Genomic DNA, 12,274 nt, shown 5'->3' on the forward strand with positions numbered 1-12,274 from the left:
AAATAGTAAATATATGAAATTGTAGTCTTAATCAATATTCCTTGTGTGCATTTCAAGTCCTCTCTGCTTACTTTAGGAACAATAATAATTTTTACTGCTTTTTACTCTTATCAGTACTATAGAGCTGCAACAAACTTAAGAGGGAATGGGCAAAAAGTTAGTCCTTCTTGTTCATCATCAAAAGAGTTGTTTACTAAGTTTCAGTCAATCCCACCTCTGTTACCCCAATAGCAAGAATGGGGTTGTGCCGGTATCTCTGAAGGCCTGATTTGGCTTGCAAGTACATTTACTACTAATGGTGATGCATGGGAAAGAAAGAAACCTAGCATGGCCTTCAGAATCAGATTGAATTTACCTACAACCACTCTATGGCAAAACAACATTGATTTTAGAAATAGTGTTATTAACAATATTTGCATAGTTCTAGAGGTAGTGTGTGTGCTCTATTTGCTGTGGAGCCCACAGAAAATGTGTTTTTTGTGAGCCTTGCAATTGAATAGCTATACATTTTTAAAATTTCTTGGTGATAGTGTTTTAAAAAAGTATGTGCAGAAGGAACAAGAGGAAAAACCTGGATGGTATTCCTTTGAAGATGTGATTCTTACTAGAAACTTTAGACTTTTACTTACTCCTGCATTATTTGTACTTTTAAAATACTGCTTAAATAAGAAATCTCAGCCTGAAAAAATGGTTTCATAATGAGCAAATTACACACAACAAAAATTTCTTTTGTTACAGGGGACAATATTTAATTGAGATGAAGGAATATAAACTTGCAAGCTTCTGTATTCTTCAAGTAGCAGAAATGGGCGACGGTAAAGTCAGTTTAATTGTCTAGGTTCTTATTAACCATAGTATCTGAGCCCTAATGTAAGGAGTAATTTAACTACTGTAATTTATTATAAGGAATTGTGACACTTCCTTATGTTGCTTGCAGTTTTTTCACTTACCTTTCTTTACTTGGGCTGTTTATGTTTATATTTTGACTTATAAATAAGGCTACGTTTTAGTAACATTTTAGTAAAAGTCATGGACAGTAAACAAAAATTCACGGCCCGTGACCTGTCCATGACATGTACTATAGACCTCTGACTAGATCTTGTGGTGGGGGCAGCCCGAGGGTGCTAGGGTTGCTCGTGGGGGGGGGGGGTGCCACGGGTGCTCGGGGGTGGCCTGAGACCCCTGCTGCTGCTGGGGGGGGGGGGGGGGTGGGGCTGGCAGGCTCCCTACCTGGCTCTGTGCCTCCCCAGAAGCGGTGACATCCCCCTCCCTCAGTTCCTAGATGGAGGCACGCCCAGGCAGCTCTGCGTGTTGCCTCTGCCCTGAGCGCCGACTCCGCAGCTCCCATTAGCTGGGAACCATGGCCAATGGGAGCTGCAGGGGCGGTGCCTGCAAGCGGAGGCAGCGTGCCGAGACCCCTAGCTATGCCTTTGCCTAGGTGCCGAGGGATGTCGCTGCTTCCGGGGAGCCCCCTGAGATAAGCACCACCCAGAGCCCTCACCCTCTCCTGCACCCTAACCCCCAGCTCTGAGCCCCCTCCCACACCCAAACTCCTGCTGCTGCTGGGGGAGGGGGTGCGGTGGCCCGAGACTGCCCCAGCAGCGGCCAGTGCGGCTGGCCCAGGGGCTGCCGGGGCTGCTCATGCGGCCCCGGGGCCAGCCACACCAGAAGTCACGGGCCTTCATGACAAATTTGCAGCCTTACTTATTGGTAATAGAACGTTATGTGGAATTTATGATTATACTTTGTATTTACTTAGGACGTTGCTTACTAAGATATCAAATGGCTTTACAAACATTAAACTTCATAACATACCTGTAAGGTAAAATACTACAATGGCTATAGTAACCCTTGTGGGTTGTAATAGTGGTCTCAGAGTGGCAGAACAAGTGCCCCATGCCCTCAGTGGGGGGTTGATTCTGTTGTTCCGTTGACCCCTCAGCAATGCCTGTGTAATTGTTTGGGGTTGTCTTTTTCCTTTCTTTCTTTGGAGAGGGGAAGTTTGCGGATGCCCATGATTCGACTCTAACTTTGCTGCTTATAGTTGAAGTTTTCTACTCCAGGCTTTGATGTGAAAGGATTAAAACTCAATTCTTAAAAAATTGTTTGTGTTTTGGTATAGCAGTTAAAGCAAACAACTTTGGAGTCTCATGGATTTTTGAACAATGTAAAGTTTGTTTATCCTATGAAACTACCTTATATTTAGAACATGCAGTGTGAAATAATATAATATTGTGACCATTGTTTGTTTGTTTGTCTTTCTTATTTTCAGTATCCTTTAAAACCTCTCCTGTTCAGCAAGCGCTCGTTCAGTCATTTTGTCAAAATCACAGTAAAGCTATAGAGTGCTTAGCTGAGGTTATTGCAAATCAGCCTGCGCCTTCCATGTTTGTTCTGCTAGGAAAAATACAAATGAAAGCCAAGAAAACCAAGGTTAGAAAATTCTTTTTAAACTATTTACAGTAAAATGCCAAGCAATACAATGTCTTGGTTTCTATAGCCTTGATGCTTTACAGAGTATCTTATTTTATCAAATATTCCCTGAACTTCAATGTTTACATTACAAAAGGGAATAGTAACACTCTTTTCAGCTTAATGCTCCTGCACTAATGTTTCAGTAAGTATTACACAGTGTTGTTTAAAACCATGTAAAATTTAGTTAGAAGAAATATAATTATGTAGGCTGGAGTTCAGTTAAATTTCATAATGTTGCTTTTTTCAAAACATAAAAAGAAAGCAGTGTGCAAATACTGTAATATCTAATTGAGCTAGAGGCAATACAAAAGTTTGGTTGCTTCATATTTGTAGAACGAATGTACAAGAATTTTCAGAGTGATTATTGTATAACTAGTCCCTCAGCCTTGTGAATACAGTACTTGCTTCCCATTGTGCGTTACCAGTAGAAATATCATACTGTTGCTCCTTTGACCCAAGCAGTTAGACAATAATCATGGCCTTGCAGGGTTATTTTCATTAGGAGGAGAAATAGATGATACAAGTCAGGCATTTCTTTTGGTGCAATCCTGTTTATTTACAAAGAATGTACAGCAAGCCCTGTTTCCTCAAACACACTAGAAACAAACTGTACCTGGCAGTTTCCTTGTTCAAAAATCCCCAAGTCTGCCTCTCTAGCAAGTTCTGTGTCCAAGAAGCTCCATCCCTCTGCTTCGTCTCAGGATCATGCTCATAACTGCTTCTCTGGCTTTCTCCTGTATTGCACACACATGCACATAGCTTGCAGAAACAAAACACTTATATCCTGTGTTTCCACTAGGCAAAACCCCTTGACCCATATCATCATACAGCCTAGTGCCTTAGGCAGTAGCCTCCATTATTACATCCATTTCACCACAGAAAAGGGGCTTAACTTTTTCCTTATACTGCACCTGAGAGAAAGGTGATTAGCTCATCCATTGGTTTTAACCATGGCCGTGATAGTTTTTGGATCAACGGCCCCTTGATGGCAGCCATTAGTAACTTTCAGCATAATCGTACTCTAGGCATTAGGGATAGATCCTGAAAACATGCTGTCATGGTTGCCGGTCTATCTGTACCACTATCCCCTTTCTGGTCTCTCTGAGTGCACCACCTCAGATGTCAAGCCTTGTGCCTTTACCTCTCCCAGAGTGGAATTCTGCAATTCTGCCACTCTTAGAATGGTCCCTGTATCGACTATGCTTGCTGATCAGGTCTGACTGAGTTCTGGCACCTTCGGGTGTATGTGACCAGTGGTATACAGTAACCAAACAGTCTTCTTAAAACCAAAGTATTGTTTATTTTAACAGTAGGAATAAAGCATTTAGAGAGAGAGGATTTTAAAACAACAAACCGTCTATATGCATGTCTGTCCTACCACTCGGATACCAAAGAATTTGCTCTGAGGAGAAAGTTCGGGATATACACCTTAATGCACTTACAACTGCCTTCACCAAACAAGGACACTCCACCAGAGAAGTAGATTGCATCATGGACCAGGCCACACAAATATCCCAAGAGAACTTACTTCAATTCAGAAATAAAATCCCCTCTGACTGCACACCCCAGTTGTCACCTTCCACCTCAAACTGGAATCCGTACTGGGTATCAAACAACTACAACCCATACTTGATGGGAACCCATTCCAAAAGAAATATTTTCTGAACCCCTTCTGGCCTTCAAACACCTTCCCAACCTCTCCAAGATCATCATTAGAAGCAAGTCCCTCAGACCAGGACACATCAACTTAAGGTGGCACCAGACACTGCCACAACAACAGCTGCAAAACCTGCAGACATATCTCACTGCTATGATGATCAACACCCCCCACAACATGCCTATCACAGCATGTGGTATACCTCATTTGGTGCATTAAATGCTCCAATAGTAGCTATGGGGGGTGTCGCCAGGCTATCACTACACTCTTGAGTGAACTCACACAGGAAAATGATAGAAGACAAAAACACTATCACCTCTGGGTGAACACTTTTCACAGAGTGATCACTCTATATTTGACCTATCAGCCCTCATCCTCAAAGGAAACCTAAACAATTTCAAAAGATGAGCAAGGAAACTTAAATTCAGAGTTTTGCTAGTCACTAAAAATCATGGACTGAATAGAGACACTGGATTTATGGTTTATTACAACAATCTATAAACCCACTAACAACTGCCCTCAGCCGCATTTTCTCCCCCTCCTTTCCTTACTATGACTGGAGGGGTGTTAACAGGCTACTTCACCTTGAATGGTCCATGAAATATGTGTTAATTACTTATGCTAAATAATCTATTCAAGCCTTGTATTTAGCAGTGACACTTTGAGTTAGGCTATGGCTGCACTACAGAGCTTACAGTGGCCGCTGTAGCGCTGTTAGTGCAGACACTCTAAGCTCACAGGAGAGAGGTCTCCCATCAACTTAATCACTCCAGCCCCACGAGTGGCAGTAGTTATGTTGGCAGGAGAAGCTTGCCCGCCAAGATAGCGCTGTCCACACTGGCGCTTAGGTCAGTGTAACTTACATTGCTCAGGGGTGGCTTATTGACATCCCTGAGCAACATAACTTATACCAACGTAAACTGTAGTGTGTACATAGCCTTACTTTCCCAGACCTGAATAGAGCTCTGTATAAGCTTGAAAGCTTGTCTCTCTCACCAACAGAAGTTGCTCCAGTAAAAGATTTTACCTCACCCACCTTGTCTTACAATCCTCTGATGGTCTGGTTCCTCAGTCTGGTTCCTCCAAACAACTCCTTCACTCTCTTGAGAAAGTCTTCTTTTTAAAACTGCTATAGCCCTTTTTGTTCTTCTGAGTACCTAGGCTTTGGCCTTGCCTTCTGGACCAAACCAGTCGGTATGCTCAGCAGGAGATAGAGCCAGTCTTCCAAACCAGTGGCTCTGTCATTGTCCCTTAGTAACTCTCAAGTGTTTTCTGAGGGTTGGCTTATCTCGTACCGTTCTTTAACTTCCTGTTTGTTTCTCCTTGTAGCCCCCCATTAAATTAAACCAATATTTTCAGACAGTAAACATTCCAATAACTAAAAGTCAACATACAGTATTCATAAATTATTACAGAATAGCTCCACATCCATCACACATGTATGTGTGTAGCTTTATTGAGTGAGATTACTCACTTGGGTGAAATTACCTCTGTGTATTTGTGGGATTAGCCCTTAACCATTGTATTATAACTGAGATGTTTCATGGGTATAAATTAAATATTATACATAGTTTATCACTGTTCGCACAGAAAACCCAAAAGCAAATATTTAAAATGTGACCTGAAAAGATAGGGACACATTGGGGTTTTTGCCTCTGCCAGATATGTAAAGAAGGCCTAAAAGGTTTGGCTTTTTAAAGTTGTCGGCTTGTTTTGCTTGTTTGCTTTAGAAATTCAGGTGATGTCTCACTGGAAGATTCTCCGCTGACTGGAGCATTAGTCAAGTTATGACATCAAAGATTAATAGATTCCAAGGTCAGAAGGGACCTGTAGAGAAGGGACCTGTAGCGAAGCGATGACTCACCAGCGCAGCACCTCCTGCTGGTCTTCTTGGGAATTAGCTCGTCCAGCACTCTGCGCGCCCTTTGCTGGCCAATGTCTCGCTTGCCTCAGGCCCCCCATGTCCCTCCCGGACCGCGGTGCCCCTTACCTTGGGGTTCTGCCCCAGCGAAACCCCACCACATTCTGGGTCTCCCCTCCCAGGGGAGCCCCCAACCCTCTCACCCACCTTGCCTCAGTGGCTACTGCCAGTCACCATCTAGCCCCCGTTCACTGGGGCAGACTGCAGTCTAATGTCCACTCATCATTGTCAAGGGGTTCAGAACTCTGCCTAAGCCCGGACTGCAGCCTCTGCAACCCCAGAACCTGTTTTGGCTTTTTCCCAAGGCCTGCAGCCTGGGGAGTTGCCAGGCTGGAGCTCCCCAGCTCCTCTTGCCTTTCCCCAGCCCTGAGCTCACAGGCAGCCAGGTTCTTCTCCCTCCAAGGCTGGAGAGAGACTCCTCCAGCTTCTGGCCCACAGCCCTCTTATCAGGGCCAGCTGGGTCCTAATTGAGCTGGCCACAGCTGTGGCTGCTTCCCCAATCAGCCTGCCTTGCTGCTTTTAACCCCTGTTCTGCAGGAGTGGGGCAGTCGTCCCACTACAAGACCATTGTGATCATCTACTCTGACCTCTGTACAACACCGGCCATAGAACTCCCTCAAAGTAATGCCTGTTGAACTAGTATATATATATTAAAAAAATCCAATCTTGATTTTAAAAATTGCCAGTGATGGAGAACCAGCCATGACCTTCGGTAAACTGTTCCAATGTTAATTATCCTCACTGTTAAAATATTACTTCTTATTTCTGGTTTGAATTTCCAAATCTTTTTCAGAGTTGCTGCTTCCCAAGATAGAGTCCTCCAAAAGAGTCAAGAGGCTGAAAGTTGCTAAGCAACTGCAACAGGAAGAGATTATTAGTCAGACTGCTTAAAGTTCTACTTTTTGTTTTTATTAATACTTATTTAAACCAATGACTAATGAACATTTTGAAAAAAAGTTGTACTTAATCATGCCCACACCTTCAATTAGAGCAATTCAGAACTTCCAGCAAAACCAAGGAAGAGCAGCCTTCACATTTCTTAAATGTATAAGGCTAAAAAACCAAAAGTACCTTCCAGGCCTTCTTTACATATAATAAAGAAGCGAAAAGGGCACAAGCCCAATTAAAAAAATTCCGTGTATGTCGCTTTTAAAACTCACAGACTTTTTTTTTATTTACTAACTGTTTTACAAATATTAGAACAGGGGTCGGCAACGTTTGGCATGCAGCTCGCCAGGGTAAGCACCCTGGCGGGCCGGGCCAGTTTATTTACCTGCTGACGCAGCAGGTTTGGCTGATCGCAGGCCCTACTGGCCATGGTTCGCCGTCCTGGGCCAATGGGGGCGGCGGGAAGCCACGGCCAGAACATCCCTCGCCCGCGCCGCTTCCCGCTGCCCCCATTGGCCTGGGACAGCGAACTGAGGCTAGTGGGGGCCGCGATCGGCTGAACCTGTCGCGTCAGCAGGTAAATAAACTAGCCCGGCCCGCCAGGGTGCTTACCCTGGCGAGCCGCATGCCAAACGTTGCCGACCCCTGTATTAGAATAATATCCTTTGTTATTACAGGATGCTATGGAAAGTTTTCAACAAGCATTAAAGATACTGACTTCTTCAGCAAAAATCTTGCCTAATACATTTGAGGCTGCAGAAATTTATTATTTCTTGGGCCTGTGCTATATGGAGCAAGTCAGTTTATTACAGGTATGTATTTATTATTTAGAACATATTAGCGTTGTGGCTTTAAGAGCTGGAAACAAGATTGTCTAAAAATTTAAAATATTTTAAAGGTTACTTTCCACTACTTTTTACATATTTTTACTCTGTAGTTTTTATCAGACCTTCTTGCAAATGTGTGAACAATTTTTTTCCATACCAGTATTACCATATTTAATTAGTTATGCATACCTTTTGCTGTGTTTCTAATGGCGGTGAAATCAACATGAATATCTTATCTGTACATTAATGTTCTCACTATTGTTGTTATAAGCAAAGTATGCCATGCTGTGGATAGCATCTTAGTTATCTGATTGCTGTACTTTTACAGAGGTTAAAAAAATCCCCCAGCCAACCAATCCTAAACTAGTTCAGTTTTTGGCATTTATTTTACACATGATATAAATCTTTTTTTAAACTAGGTATTTTTTGTTATGTAATTTAATACATTTTTCTAGGTGCATTTTAATATTAAAGGACTTTTTTGTTCTTTCTATGATTTTAACTACAGTTATAGGCTTGTTCATTAACAGTCTGATCCGAAGTCTATTGCAATCAATGCGACTCCTTCAGTGGGCTTTGGATCAGGCCTTATATGAGTAGGATCCATTTTATATATTAATAATGCCAACTTCAAAAAGCTTATAATCCCTAGCCTTCCCCTCATTTTGAAGCGTTACAAAATTGACATTAGAAAATCTTTTTAAGAGTGCCTTTTTGATTATTGTTGCATCTCTTTTCACCATTCTTTCCTATATTCTATTTTTAGAGCCTAGTCCTGCAAACATTTATGCACATTTATAATGTCTTTGACCTCAGTAGGATTAGTTATCATTATGTATTTGTATTTCAGTAGCACATAGCTGTCCCAAGCAAGATCGGAGTATATTGCTAGTCACTGTTCCAAAACACAATAAGAGATAGTCACTAGTCTGAAAAGCTTACACTCTTATGTAAACATGAAAGACAAGCGTGGGTGAAAGGGAAAATTATTATTATGCTCATTTTACATGTGGGGAACTGAAGAACTGAAAAATTAAATCCTTGATTCAGGAAAGCACTTAAGCACTTGTTAAGTTCATTCCTATTCAGCAAAACACTTCAGCATATGCATAAGTCCCATTGACATCAGTGGGACCTAAGCAAGTGCTTAAGTGTTTTGCTGAGTAGAGATGGGCCTATGCATGTTTACAGTAAAGTTCATGCCTACCTGCTTTGCTACATCCGGGCCTAAATTTACTTGCCAAGGTCACATAGAAGACTATGGTCACATAGAAGACATGGAAGAGCCAGAAATGTATGCAGAGCTCCTGAGTCCCAGTTTGGTGCCCTATCCACTAGGCCAAGGGTCGGCAACCTTTGAGAAGTGGTGTGCCAAGTCTTCGTTAATTTAAGGTTTCGCGAGCCAGTAATACATTTTACATTTACAGGGGCGGGCAGATGGAACCCCAGACTGGCAGCAGGCTGAGCCGCTCAGTCCGCTGCTGGTCTGGGGTTCCGTCTGCCGGCCCCTGCCAGGCGAGGTCCCAGCCGCCGGCCCCGCTCAGCCCGCTGCTGGCCCGGGGTTCTGTCCTTCCAGGCCAGCAGAGGGCTGAGCGGGGCCAGCGGCCGGGACCCTGGCTGGCAGCAGAGTGCCACTAAAAATCAGCTCACGTGCCGCCTTTGGCACACATGCCGCCGGTTGCCGACCCCTGCATTAGGCCAACCTTCCTCTCGTATGAGTAAAGATAAACAAATGTATAAGTGTTTACAGGACTGGATCTTTGACTGATATCCTTAGGTAGGAATCCTATTTTTGAATAGTGCCTAGCATGCTTCAGGCATTATTTCAACAATAACAATATAAACATTAATAATTTCTTTAGTCACAGAAGACCAGTGGATAATATCTACAGTATATTCAAAGTGTCACTATTATATATGACTAAAATTTGAAATGTCACCTGGAATAGGGACTTCCCTCATTCTAACTGTTCTGTTTTGGATAGAGAAGGGAGTAATATTTGAGCTGAATGGTCCTTCTGTTTTGTGGTTTACCTCCAAAATGGATCTGTTAGCTCAGGTTATCTCTAAATCTTCAGATCATAGCCACTTTAAATTCCCCATCTGACTTGATGTTTAGTTGTGAGGACAAGAGCTTATATCTGTATTACAGTGTTGTGAGACTCACCAAACATAGTAATATCACACCATTATTTTTATAACCCCGTTAACCTCCTTTTCCAAGACAGTTATAAATGATAGTCAAGAGTGGCTGAAATACCTGATGTGGCAGACCCTGACCACTAGGAATAGGTTACTTTCCCTTTAGAATATGTGGCTGCCACCACATTAGCAGATCCCAGAAAAATCTGTATTTTTATACTCCAGTATGAAAAAAAAAAAAATTTGCAGAAGGACCTTAAAGAAATCACATTTTAGGTGTTCTCTAATGTAACAAATAATTTTAGTATGTTAATTATTTATGGTCACAAGACCAAATTCTGCCCTTGGTTATACCAATGTAGTCTCACTGAAGAAAATGAAGTAAGATAAGTATTAAATGAGGGCAGAATTTCACTTATTGTGTTTGTCTCATATGTTGTATTAAAATTTAAAAAAGTAGGAGTAAAATAGTGAAAACACAAGAAAAAATATTACTGGGTTTTAAAAGATGATATTCTGTCTATGATTTCAATTGTGCAAGTGGATTACATTAATTCAAACCATTATGTCATCTTTTAGGCCTATGAAGCTTTTACTCTTGCTGTCAAAGTATACTCAAATTATTCTGATGCTTTTTATCAGCGAGGGCTGTGCAGAATGCAACTCAACCAAGCTAAGTGCATCCAAGATTTCAATCGAGCACTTGCCATTAATCCAAAACATTTTCAGGTAATACTGAATTTACAATTCTGATGGTTTTGTTTTGGGTAGGTTTTGAGAGCAGTTTTAAAGAATTCTGAAGTCAGAGCCAGTTAGGCAGGCAGAACTGCAGGTCTCAATGCGTGAATGAGATGTTGGTTTAGGGAGGAGGGGTTTAGATTATTAGAAACTGGGGAACCTTTTGGGAAAGGGGAGCCTATGCAGGAAGGATGGGCTCCACCTAAACCGAAATGGAACCAGATTGCTGGCACATAAAATTAAAAAGGTCTTAGTGCGGTTTTTATTCTAAGGGCTGGAGGAAAGCCAACAGGTCTGGAGGAGCACGTAGTTCCAACAGAGACATCCCTTAAGGGAGGATCTATTAATGGAGATTCTCCTTATCCTAGTAAGGAGGAGAGGATGGAAGATGATAAAATATGGGTAGGATCTGATGAAAAACAGTAAAATGAAAAAGAGTCCAATTCAATTACATCACATAATGACAGAAAGCTTAAAAAGTGACAATTTTTTAAAATGCTTATATACAAATACTAGAAATCTAAATACTCAGGGCTGGTCTACACTAACCCCCCAATTCGAACTAAGATACGCAACTTCAGCTACGTGAATAACGTAGCTGAAGTCGACGTACCTTAGTTCGAACTTACCGCGGTCCAGACGCGGCAGGCAGGCTCCCCCGTCGACTCCGCGTACTCCTCTCGCCAAGCAGGAGTACTGGAATCGACAGCGAGCACTTCTGGGTTCGATTTATCGCGTCCAGACAAGACGCGATAAATCGAACCCAGAAGTTCGATTGCTTGCCGCCGAACCAGCGGGTAAGTATAGACGTACCCTAAGATAGGTGAACTTGAGTGCCTCATATTAAATGAGGATATTGATATAATAGGCATCACAGAAACTTGGTGGAATGAGGATAATCAGTGGGACACAGTAATAATACCAGAGTACAAAATATATTGGAAGGACAGAATAGGTCGTACTGCTGAGAGAGTGGCACTATATGTGAAAGAAAGTATAGAGTAAAATGAAGTAAAAAATCTTAAATGAGCCAAACTGTACCATAGTATCCCTATGGATAGTAATTCCATGCTTGAATAATAAGAATATAGCAGTAGGAATATACTATCGACCACCTGACCAGGATGGTGATAGTGATTGTGAAATGCTCAGGGAAGATTAGAGAAGCTATAAAAATAAACTCAATAATAATGGGTGATTTCAACTATCCTCATATTGACTGGGTACATATCACCTGAGACAGGATGCAGAGATAAGGTTTCTTGACACCTTAAATGACTGCTTCTTGGAGCAGCTAGTCCTAGAACCCACAAGAGGAGAGGCAATTCTTGATTTTGGTGTTAAATTTTCAAATAAATTTTAGTTCTGCAGTTTCTCTTTGAAGGCTGTTTTTGAAGTTTTTTTTGTTGAAGTATGGCTACTTTAAAATCTGTTATAGAATGTCCAGGAAGATTGAAGTGTTCTCCTACTGGCTTTTGTATGTTACCATTCCTGATGTCTGATTTGTGTCCATTTATTCTTTTATGTAGAGACTGTCTGGTTTGGCCAATATACATGGCAGAGGAGCATTGCTTGCACATGATGGTATATTTCACATTAGTAGATGTGCAGGTGAATGAGTCCCTG

At 42.0% G+C, this 12,274-nt stretch overlaps 1 protein-coding gene across 1 annotated transcript in view; it reads left to right on the forward strand.

Moving 5' to 3' along the window:
- The window catches only part of TTC6 (tetratricopeptide repeat domain 6), a 147,679-nt gene that overhangs the window by 99,919 nt on the left and 35,486 nt on the right, over positions 1-12,274 (forward strand). The window contains exons 22-25 of the mRNA XM_029911421.1: positions 739-815; positions 2,273-2,433; positions 7,619-7,753; positions 10,490-10,639. Coding sequence (XP_029767281.1) covers positions 739-815; positions 2,273-2,433; positions 7,619-7,753; positions 10,490-10,639 — 523 coding nt within the window. The remainder of the gene's footprint in view (positions 1-738; positions 816-2,272; positions 2,434-7,618; positions 7,754-10,489; positions 10,640-12,274) is intronic.

The sequence above is a fragment of the Terrapene carolina genome, unplaced genomic scaffold (genome assembly GCF_002925995.2).
Source record: "Terrapene carolina triunguis isolate 2854851 unplaced genomic scaffold, T_m_triunguis-2.0 Scaffold96, whole genome shotgun sequence".
In the NCBI taxonomy this organism is placed as follows: domain Eukaryota; kingdom Metazoa; phylum Chordata; order Testudines; family Emydidae; genus Terrapene; species Terrapene triunguis.